Here is an 11,702-nt window from a genome sequence, read left to right as displayed (position 1 = left end):
CCTACAGCTGTTCTTCAACTCTTTGTTCAACATTGCATGCATCTCTGCAGGTGCACCGGCTGGCTGCCACCTTGTAAACAAAACCAAAGAGCAAAAAAAAAAAACTTGTTTGGTTAGGATTTACAGTGGGTGCCTTGCTCAAGAGCACCTGAAAGAGTATTCAGGAAGCAGCCTTTCAATACATGCATTCTTTTTTTTAATTATTATAATACCTGGAGAAAAGCCATGCAAAAGAACATGCAAACTCCACACAGACTGGATTCAAACCCCCAACCTCGGAAAGGTACTGCAGATGTACTAACAATTATATCCTAGTATTGATTATTGTGAGTACTGGCGTATTTGTCCGTTTTGGAGAACACATAAAATGTGTAATTGTTCTCAATTATTTTTTGTGACATAACGTCTAAGAGAGGGAAACTATTTTTTCATGGACGCTAAACTTTCCGCTGCGACTAAATAGTATAATTTGTTTATGAAATTGCTGTACACTACAGTACGTATATGCCTCAGCAGAGGAGCTCATGCTCTTTGCACACTCTGACAATGAGTGCCACTGCCACCTACTGTCGTGGATATGCAATTACACTTTATTCTTGTATAGTTAAAAAAAAAAAAAAACACACGAGGTGTGTTTTTTTCTTTAACGGATGCATGTTTTGTTGTCATTGTTTTGTGGATGGCGTGAGATGAGGCGGTCAGAAACTAGTCCAAGGCCACGCCCACCACCACCTCGCACGCAGCCCCACTGCCACAGGACGCTTGTTGAGTGTCATTTCACTTGAGCGTGTGCTGTGTTTCTTTGCAAGCTGCGATGCGACCGGAGAGCGGTCGCGCGGGCTCGCTCGTCCTCGTCGGGCTTCTGCTCCGCCTGCTTCTGCTTCCCTGCGGACGCGCAAGCTTCTCGTGCCAGGTGAGTAAAGTATCGACCCACCGATGATGACGTCTGTTGCTACCTGCACTATCCAAACGGTGACACAAGTCATGTCCAAAGTCGATTGCCCGGGTTAACGTTTTTTCTCTCTCCCTAAAATGCCTCTTATTTACACAATCATGAGATTAATAACTCGAACACTTTAAAAAAAAAAAAAAAAAGCTCCCAATATTTAAATCTATGAGCCACCCTTAATTTTTTTTTTAATGTTTTTTTTTAACATGTTTTCTTGTTAACCAGCAAAGGAAATTATAGTGACAGAAAATCCTGCACTTTTAGGAATTCAGTGTTTTGTTTTGAATAATAATAATAATAATAATCCTTGTTTGTGTTTTCATCCGACTCCACTTTAGAGGGCCCACGAAAACGGTGAGTGAAAAGTCGTGACTCTTAACGGATCTTGTTGTCGTCATTACATAACGTATGTTTGCTGGTGATTTGCAGCTCACAAGGCGGTAGAGTACGGCTGCCCCGTCGAGACCGACCACCATCCGTCCAACAGCAGATGTGTCACCGTCCGGGTTTGGATTCAACACGCAGGTATGCAAGTGCCAAGCCTGCATGCATGCGATAGTCGAAAAAAAGCCGCTCGTTTTGAGGCTTCCACTGGTGAAAGTGGCCCCGAGTTCGACGAGATATTGCGTTTTCAACTTGTTTGCCCTGAACATTTGGAAGCCTTTCGTTGAAAAGTGAACGTACCACGAGAGGGCGCTCACGTACCACTGCAAAGATCTTGCATTCACCAGAACGCGTGTTGTGTATACTCTTATTAACAATTCCGAGCTTACGTCGCAAGTCAAAATGGCGGCCAATTCGGTGAAAGGAAGCTCTCCGCTCATTGAAAAGCATTGGATCGTTTGTAATTTTGATTTGTGAGGATTATTCGAAATGTGATGAAAAAGGTCGTTTGACAGCTGTAACAAAAAGCAATACAGTACGCAGTTTGTTTTCACCGTGTAAAGGAAACATTTGCATTGCGTTGCATTGCAGAAAATCCCGGGTGTTCGGAATTATCAATACAAGTGTGATTCTGAAAAGAGAGTGAAGTCACACTGGAAAAAGGGCCTCGTGACACGGAACATTTACTTACATGCGCCCTCGTGTTTTTGGCAACAAAAAAAGTTGAATAAGTGAAATATTGAAAAAAAGCCAGTTTGCTATTTCCATAAAACAGCTTGCAGCATCGTCATTTTAGTTGTTGTTGCGCGATGAACTGAAAGATGTGATTGTTCCAGACTTGAGTCAGGCCCCTACCATTGAAATTGTGTCCCTGAAAAAAGAGATCATCCGTCCCGTCGTCAAATACAAGAGAACAAAGAAAAAGGTTTGGCCTCTCACCACTTCTTCGTTGTGTCCCTACGGTCTTTTATCATCATCATCATCATCATCATCATCATCACCGACATGTGTTTTGTGCGTGTGTAGTGGAACACCAAGAAGAACGGAAATGAAATCCGAGTGTGGTGTCACGAGAGCTCTGACCTGCACGGGCAACGCGGCAACAACACTTTGACCTCGGTAATAGCGCGCGTCGCTTGCCCGCGCGGCGTCCTAAGTTGCTAAGCGTCCTCACGAGGCGTTTTGCTGTTTTCTTCCAGTGGGAGCTGCTTTGCGACTGCGTGGAGGCCAAGCTGCGGCTTCCCGTCACCGTGTCCTACAGCGCCGCGTCGGTGCGCTGCAGCGTCAACTACACTCTAGCAGGTAACGCGTGCGCCTCTTCGGCACGGCACGCAACATGCTAGTCACGGAGGCTGTTTAAAAAAGCCTGAACCATGAAATTTATGAGAGAAAGTTGCGATTCTTTGTAAATAGAGTATTTATTGGTCCTTTTGAACAAACAAACAGCATTTTTTTTTTTTTGCAAATCAACTTCCACATTTGACTTGATTTGATACATTCGGTCAAAAAGCTTTAAATTCGTACATTTATAACGGTCAAAAATATTATAATAAACAGACATATCAAACATATTAGTATTTCCAAAAATCTGAAAGAACATTTCCCACTATTAGACGTCAAAAATTCATTTGAACTGTTTCCCATTTTTCCCCACATTTGTTAACAAGAGTATGAAAACCTAGAATTTTTTGTATTGTTCATTTAGAACAGATAAAAAAATTGTGATTAATTGTGAGTTAAGTATTGAAGTCATGCGATTAATTACAATAAAAAAAAGAAAGAATCGTCTGACGCCCCTAATTTTTAATAATCTCTTCTTTTTTTCTTTTATTCAGAGTATCAAGCGATACATTTTTTAATTGTAATTAATCACGACTTCACTAGTTAACTCACGATTAATCACAAATTTTATATCTGTTCTAAATGTACTATAATTGTTTTCGTAGGTTTTCATACTCTTGTTAACAAAAGTGTGTGTGTGGGGGGGGGGGGGGGGGAATGAAACGATAGAAATAGTTCAAATGAATTTTTTGACGTCCATAGCCGTCAATGGCAGTGAATGAGTTAAGCACAGGTGATCTTGCAAGGTCGCTGGAAAAGCCATCAGCTGGGTGGTGATACTGCCCTCTAATGGATTATCCGTTCATTGCATGTGTCAGATCATATATACGTCAGGGTTTTAATGGAGGAAAAAAAAATATTACACTCATAAAATAGAAGGCTCAAAATGGCTTTATAGGGTTAAATAAAAACAGCAAGATTTCTTAACTTTTTTTTTTAAACAAGAAAAAATAAGCCATTGAGAGCAAGATCTCTTTTCCAAGGGTGAGCTGGCCAAGAAGGCAGAGCACAATTATTAAGATGTAGAATTCACATATATTACTCAACAAAAGCTGCCATCTTGCCCAGTGAGAAGCAGCAAAAATAAATATTTTCAAACTTTCAACTTAAGTGCAGTCGGCATGGAAAAGCTTGTTCTTATGTTGGAAGAATTTGCCCCCACAAAGATTGTACAGAGTTGAATTTGACATCAGTGCAGCAACATTTGCTTGTCATCAGGCCCACGGAAACAAAAGATGTTTTAAAGCATTGGTATGCAACGCCAACTTCACTTCCTTATAGGAGGCAATCATTGACTCTGCTGGCTCAGTAAATGATTGAGGAAACTTGAGGATAAAAAATCTCTCCTTTCAATCTTGTTTTTTTTCCCTTCTCTGATTTCCGTGTGACGTGATTCAGATCCCGCGCCCAGCTTCTCTTTGTCTGTGGATGCTGCGTCCAAATCCATCAACGTTACGGTGGAGTCGGAGAATCGAGTCGTCACCAGGTGGTGCTACAAGCAGAGTGCGCACTACTGTGTTCAACACTCGCACTCCAGCGTAACCGTCGTAAGTGTCACCAGCGCGCGGCTAAACTTTTCAGCGCCAAAACGTCCATTTTTTTTCCATTTGTGTTTTTTTAGATCGATCCGGCTCGGTCCCGCTGGGCGATTCTCAACATCCCGCACGTGCTCCCGTGTGTCTGCGTACAAGTACGTTCGCCTCCAACTGATTTTCACGCGCTTGCTCTGTCTTGGGCCAGAGACACGCCCCCCCAAACAAAAAGTCTAGAAAAAGTCCAATCAGGATGACAATGATCTCGTCTAGCTAGCTAGGGAGATAGCTAACTAGCATCTGAGGCTAAAGCAAAACTGTGGCAGGACCAAGTTAAAAACACTGCCACAGTTTTGCGTTAGCCCCTGATGCTAGCTAGCGAGCTCACTAGCAGGTAAACGAGCACCATGGGCGCTAGCTAGGGAGATGGCTAACTAGCATCTGAGGCTAAAGCAAAACTGTGGCAGGACCAAGTTAAAAACACTGCCACAGTTTTGCGTTAGCCCCTGATGCTAGCTAGCGAGCTCACTAGCAGGTAAACGAGCACCATGGGAGCTAGCGAGGGAGATAGCTAACTAGCATCTGAGGCTAAAGCAAAACTGTGGCAGGACCATATATTCCTTATGACAAACAAATTACAGAGGAACCTGTTATAACACATTCATTGGTACCATGAAAATTGCTTTATTATTAGGTATCTTATTGTTATATCAGGAGATAAAGCTCTCTTAAAGATAAAGATCTCCTATTTGAACATTTGTATGTGTTATGTATGAAGACCCTGATACATTTCCAGCATTCACAACGTTGAAAAACCATGTACAGTAAAAATATAACATATTATACTAGTAATAGCCTGTATCATATATGCAGTGCACAGTATTCCTTATACTAATACTTATACTACAAATACCTCAAAGGCTAAAAAAATAAAACAAGGGGAAAATATCAAATAAATTTTACAAAACAATAGGCATGCTCATGGGCTACAAGCTTGAGCACACGCCCCCTCCTGTGGCCGAGGGTAACAACATGGCGTATGTGTTGGCCAGACTCTCTCTGTATACGGCTCATGCTTGAACGGGCGGATTGTGCCCTCTTGTGGAAGAGCATTGAATTGTTCTGCATGTCCCTGTACAACATTGGCGTAGATATATGAGCGGCGAAGGGAGATGTAATGAATAAATGCTAATTTGTGAGCAGACAATTTCCCGCCACGGCGGCGGCGACCTGGTTGGATGTGAGCGCTGTAAGGTCCCCTCTTGTGTCGGCAGGTTTATAACCTGCATGCAGACACCCTCCGCAGAACCGTCTGTCCGTTACAAAGCATCCCTTTGCCAGGTGAGTCCGCTTGATGATTGATGAGTTAGCGCCACATTGTTTTGACTCGGGTGGGTGTTTAACTCATTCACTGCCATTGACGGCTATAAACGTCAAAAATTCATTTGAACTATTTCTATTAGTTTAACTTTTTTTTCCTCCACTTTTGTTAACAAGAGTATGAAAATCTAGATTTTTTTAATTGTACATTTAGAACAGGTATAATATTTGTGATTAATCGTGAGTTAGCTATTGAAGTCAAGCGATTAATTCATATAAAACATTTTAATCGCCTGACGCGATAAAAAAAAACATAGAAAAAATTGTTAAAAATTAGGCGATTAAAATTTGTAATCGTAACTGATCGCAAGACTTCAGTAGTTAACTCACGATTAATCACAAATGTTATCTGTTCTAAATGAACAATAAAAAAAGTCTAGGATTTCATATACTAGGAAAAAAATGTTAAACTAATAGAAATAGTTCAAATGAATTTTTGACGTCTATAGCCGTCATTGGCAGTGAATGAGTTAATAATGTCCACACGCAGACGTAGAGGACGTGTGGCTGTCCTCCGGGGTCACGCTCTACGAGTCCACTTTGATTTGGAGCTCCGAGTGTCCCGCTCGAACCTTCCCCGTGGTAGCTTCCCTCTGCTGGCGGCATCCCCAACACGTCTGCACGCCACTGCCCAACTCCACCCTCGACTCTTGGGAAGACGGCTCGAACCTGGTACTCGGCCGCTTGTTATCCTTCTTCGTCAGTTTATTAATTGGAGGTGAACTCATGAAGGCTGACGTGTCCCGTTGCAGATATTCAACATCTCAGCGGTGGACAAACACCCTCAGATGTGCGTCAAGGTGAGAATCATGCAACACAAAGGTACTAACTAGGCTGACAATGTTTTGTTTGTTTCCTGCATTGTTTTGTGCTTGTAGTTTTCCCTGAATGGCAGCCACAACATCTCTTGCCCCTTCCAGCCTGGTGAGTCCAATCAAACCTTTTTTTTTTTTTGCTTTCCTTTCAAGTCAAAGTCATTTGTTGTGGGTTTCCCCAGCGAACTTCGGTGCGGATCCATTTCTCAATTTGGCTTGTCCTCGTTCTGACTTTGGGTGAGGAGGCGGAGTTTTCAGCCAATTGCACCGTTTCTTGAGTTTCAAGGAACCTAGCATGCTTTTATTTGTTTGTTTTTTGTTCAAAGCTAGCGTTGGCAGGTTTCCATACTGTACAAGCCTTCTGTGTGTGTGTGTGTGTGTGTGTGTGTGTGTGTGTGTGTGTGTGTGTGTGTGTGTGTGTGTGTGTGTGTGTGTGTGTGTGTGTGTGTGTGTGTGTGTGTGTTTATGGGACAGCACTAGCACTTTTCAAGATGGAGCTTGAAATAGTCCCGAGAAACTGTCTGTGTTTCCACCCCATTGCTTTTAAAAGCTACTCAATGTAGACTATTCAATTTCGAATCGCTACTGCCGCTTGTGGCCAAAAATTGAAACTGCATTTTCCCTTCTTCACGTACACAACGCGCACACGACGTCACATCCGCAGACACAGGGCGGGAAATTTGTAGCCTGGCAAGCCACACCTAGTTTCTTGAAAAAGAAAGTGGGTCTGGGCAGGCGTCCATAGACAGCAATTCGGCGACCGGCCAATCAAATTCGTCTATTTGCGTGACGTCGTCTTCGTGAGTACATCAGTCTTCACTCTTCAAGTTTTTCCCGCAACAACATAAATCATTCACTACTGTCTGTCTTCGGCTGGATGTTAGATTTTACTTAAAAAAAAAAAAAAGACCCGACTTAGATGATTATATGAGGCCGGGGTCAAAATGGACCCGGAACATACTTAGTGGGCGTGGCAGGGACCAACAGTACAGCAGCGTAGTATTAGCATCCAGGTGGCGTGGCAGCGGGTGGCGGTTTTTCGAGTCAGCGCGCTGATGACGCGCATCCTCTGTGTTGCAACTTGCAGATATGTCGTCGTGGCACGTTTCTCTGGAAGCTGGCCGCCGCGCGCTGTCCGTGCACGTCAAGTCTTCGGCGCCGGCCACCTTCTCGGCTCAGCTGTGCGTACCGAGCCAAAGGGACTGCGCGTCCCGGGGGCGAATCTGCGCGGTCACGGTGGTGAGTTGTGAACGTGACGAAAGAAAGTAGCGCGGTTTAGGATTTTGCCTGATGCCATCATTGAAATTCCAATTTGTGCCATTTGTCAGGACGCGGCGTCCGAGGGCAAAGTCACGGTTCCTCTGGGCTGGGCTGCCGAGCGAGCGTGCGTGCAGGTAACTTTGAAGAAGTGCCCGTCTGTCACTGGTGCGAAACGCGGCTTTCGCTTTTCTGGCTCATGGTTTGAACTCGTGCAGGTGTGGCGGTCCTTTCCCGCCCTTGACGGACGAAGAATTCTGTGTCCGAACGGTGAGTGTGACCCCCCCGAGTCCAGGTTGTCGCGTCCGTGCGCGACTCGTGCTATCGTCCTCTTGTCTGTGCAGACGCTCGCAGCAGATGGGGCGTGCGTGCGGCGGCGGCTGTCGTTCTTCTCCACATGCTTGCACTTTTGGCCTTTTTTCTCCACTCGCTCACCAAAAAGGGAGCTACGGGTCAGTTGCATCATTTATTTATTTATTTATTTATTTATTTATTGACCTCTATTAACCCTTCCTAAGCACTTGTTACTCATGGAGCTATCAAACCATTAAATCAAATGAATTACATCTTAGAATTTTGATGAATCATGATTAATCACTTAATTAAAAAGGCTTTTTTATCAAAATGTTTTGCCCACTAAATTCGAAGAGCACCTGTTATGTGTTAATTATTTTACATTTAATGTTATGATGCCGTCTTCAACATTTTTTGATCCACTGCGCACTCTCATCCTCCTCTTTTTCTAATGTAATTACTTGCATAATTTAAAAAGAAAAAAAATGACCCCAATATTTTGACATGAACATTTAATAACTCAATTAATTATCATTAATTCACTGCCATTAACGGCTATAGACGTAAAAAATTCATTTGAATTATATTAGTTTCACCCCCCACACACACACACTTTTGTTAAGAGTATGAAAACCTAGAATTTTTTTTACTGTATATTTATAACAGATTAATCGATTAATTACAATTCAAAAATGTAATCGTCTGACGGCCCAAATTTTTTATAATCTTTTATTTTATTTTTATTAGGGGTATTAGGCGATTACAATTTTTAATTGTAATTGATCATATGACTTCACTAGTTAACTCATTCATCATGACTCAACATTTTTGTCTAGGTTTTCATACTCTTGTTAACAAAAGTGGAAAAAAAATGTGAAAACTAGTAGTTCAAATTAATTTTTGACGTCTATAGCCGTCAATGGCAGTGAATGAGTTAAATGCTTGACTTTAATGCATGTAGTTATTAGTGCTGTCAAAGTGAAAAGCGTTAACTGATTAATTAATCACCAATTTTTTTTCGCATTAATCATGAATTAACGCAGCTCAATCGCACTATTAATTTTGACCATAGATTAGCCTTTAGCATGAATGGCTACGTTTAAGGTAGCACATGTTGTGTTTGAGCTATAAATATAATTACATCCATTAAAGTAAAGCATTGAATAAATATTTGTGTATTACATTTAGAATATTTGTTCATGTCAAAATATTGGGGTCACTTTTGTTCCATTTTGAATTATGCAAGTAATTAACTGATTGAGGATGAGCGTGTGCAGTGGATCGAAAAATGTTGAAGATGTCCTCATAACATTAAATGTCAAAAGAATTAACACATAACCTGGTGTTCTTCAAATTTGGCGGGGAAACATGTTGATAAAAAAGCGTTTTGTTACTAAGCAATTAATCGTGATTAATCAAAATTCTAAGTTGTGATTATTCTGATTAAAAAAAATTATCGTTTGACAGCTCTAGTAGTTATGTTTATTGCTCAAACACAACCTGTGTTACCTTTTAACGTAACCATCCGCTGTCAAGCTAACGGATCATCTGCGGTCAAAATTAATAGTGTGATTAATCTGCATTAATACATGATTAATGTGATATTTTTTTGTGATTAATCAATTAATGAATGCTTTAACTTTGACAGCACTATTTGTTAGGGGTGGGAATCTTTGAATGTCTCAAGATTCGATTCCGATTTTTGGGTCTGCGATTCGATTCAGAATCGATTTTCGATAAAGAATAATTTTTGATTCAGAATGATTTGAGTGACAATGATTTTTGCTTCAATCTATAGATGTGCAAGGAATTATATTGATCTACTCCAGTCTGACTCGCTAATGCAAATTTTTTGGCACAACCCTACTATTTGTTAGACTTAATAAATGTAACTTTTAGCATGCGAAATGAAGAATAAATACCAAACTACTGATGAAGTTTGGCTTACCAGAAACCGGGTTACAAATGTCACAAATTGGTCACAAATGAAAATCTGCGAATCCGCAATAACTGAACGGTGAAGTAGCGTGGGAACACTGTATTTCCAATGTTATCTGTAACTGTAGCTAAAAGTGAAGTGTGGAGAGTCTCTGTTGCTGAAATGCTCCAGTGCAGTGAGGCTGTCATTGCCAACAGCTTCTCAAATAGCCACACTTATTTCTCACCTGCGTCCTCGAGTTGTATTATTCATTTTGTTTCTAGTTCAGTCAAAGTTACACATAATGCCTAAAAAATGGTCCCGGATAAGAATGACAGGGGAGTCAGCAGGTGTGCTCGGGGTCACGGAATTTGTCCGGTTGAGTAGCGTTGCTTGCTCAAATAGCAACACTTGTGCTTTCCTCTCCTCTTTTCCCACGCGTAGCTTGGCTGTCCATCCCGAAGCCGGTGCTGCTGGTGTGCTCGTCGGCGCGGTCAGCGCATATTTTGGCCACGTGCGCCCTGGCTTCTACGCTTCGGGGGGATCTGAGCGCCACAGTCCACGTGGCCCTGTGCGCCGCAAGCTCCCAGAAGCGGGTGGGCGTCGACGGCGAGAGCGGCGTAGCGGACCTCGGCCCGCTGCCCTGGCTGTACGGGCAGTGGGAGGCCGTGCGGGAGGCGCAGGGAAACGTGTTAATCGTCTGGAGTCCTGAGGCCAACCGGACGTACGATAAGTGGAGGCGGCGTACAGGCGGCGCCGATTCCCCACGCGACGCCGGACGACGGTCAAAGCTTCAGAAAAGCGGCGCCGGAACGAACAAAGAGCCGGCGATGGAGAACGAGCCCTCCGCCGTCATCGAACCCGTGTTCGCCGCCGCTCTCACCTGCCTGGAGGGGGCGCTGCGACAGCGCAAAGGCAGAGGAGTGGCCTTGGTCTACTTCCGAGGCCTGGGCCGCAGCGGGGACCTCCCCGAAGCCTTTCGAGATGTCCCTCGCTACTGCGTCCCGCGGGACTTGGGCGGCCTCATCCGGATGCTGGGAGGCCTGCGGGGAACCAAAAGGACCTTTTGGTGGCGCTGTTGGCGCAGACTTCTGGCAAAGGGGGTGTCCATGTGGTTGGCCCGGCAGTTGGCCCGCAGACTGCGCACGCTTCTGCCTCCAGTGCAAAGGACAAAAGGCCCAAGGTGATAGAAGGCGACGGTTTTACGTCAGTCGCAAAAAAAATCCCATCGGATGGGATGCGAACAAGTTTCAAGTTCTTGCTGGCGGCCAAAAAGGAAACGAAAAGAGAAGTACTGTGATGCCATTTTAATTTGACAGCAAGTCTCAAAATGGCTGCCCCTGAGATGGATCAAAACTGGTGGTTCATTCATATTCCACAAATACAATATTTATCAGAATGCTTTGTTTAGACTAGTGGGGCCACATAGAAGATACTATTATTGCCAAGAACATTTATGACTTGAATTTCCTTTAAAGATGGGAAAGAGGAAGAGAGGCGACTTACAAGTGACAACATGTCCCACGTGCAGTCATCCTTTCATCCCTTTTTAGTTCTCTAACATATTTGAGTCGATAAAAAAAAAAGTATTTCCAGATTGCATGGCCAAAGCTGTTACTTTGTTTTTGGTCTACAGAGTTGAATTGATTGATTTCAATATGCAAAAAGTATAACGTAACATGCAGGACCAAGAGAAAGCGCTGCCTTTTGCCACCTGCTGCAAGTACGTACACGTGGTGGTGAAAAGTCACCATGCCTATTTGACGAGTGCGGCTGAAGAACAGGAATGCCAAGGTAGGTTTAGGGGACATTAAACATGAGGCTTAGCTTTA

The 11,702-nt window shown here is 43.2% G+C and overlaps 1 protein-coding gene across 1 annotated transcript; it reads left to right on the top strand.

The window, feature by feature from the left end:
• Positions 1 to 775: 775 nt before the first annotated feature.
• Positions 776 to 11,467, top strand: LOC147179663 (interleukin-17 receptor E). The gene is made up of 17 exons (XM_086068348.1): positions 776 to 913; positions 1,288 to 1,303; positions 1,379 to 1,474; positions 2,170 to 2,258; positions 2,360 to 2,452; positions 2,533 to 2,635; positions 4,073 to 4,221; positions 4,296 to 4,364; positions 5,481 to 5,547; positions 6,077 to 6,258; positions 6,339 to 6,386; positions 6,465 to 6,510; positions 7,489 to 7,640; positions 7,730 to 7,795; positions 7,877 to 7,928; positions 8,003 to 8,110; positions 10,315 to 11,467. Exons 1-17 carry the CDS (start codon positions 815 to 817, stop codon positions 11,055 to 11,057), a joined length of 2,178 nt encoding a protein of 725 aa, XP_085924474.1. The 5' UTR covers positions 776 to 814; the 3' UTR covers positions 11,058 to 11,467.
• The last annotated feature ends 235 nt before the right edge of the window (positions 11,468 to 11,702 follow it).

The sequence above is a fragment of the Leptonotus elevatus genome, chromosome 2, assembly GCF_054856555.1.
Source record: "Leptonotus elevatus isolate MCC_2025b chromosome 2, RoL_Lele_1.0, whole genome shotgun sequence".
Classification (NCBI taxonomy): Eukaryota; Metazoa; Chordata; class Actinopteri; order Syngnathiformes; family Syngnathidae; genus Leptonotus; species Leptonotus elevatus.
Note: the sequence above shows the minus strand (reverse complement) of the source record. Positions and strands in the feature narration are given on the sequence as shown.

Coding starts and splice junctions, on each gene's coding strand:
- LOC147179663 (XM_086068348.1), top strand. CDS start 815: ATGCGACCGGAGAGCGGTCGCGCGGGCTCGCTCGTCCTCGTCGGGCTT. Junction 5,548..6,076: donor ACAAAGCATCCCTTTGCCAG/GTGAGTCCGCTT, acceptor GTCCACACGCAG/ACGTAGAGGACGTGTGGCTG. Junction 8,111..10,314: donor CACCAAAAAGGGAGCTACGG/GTCAGTTGCATC, acceptor TCCCACGCGTAG/CTTGGCTGTCCATCCCGAAG.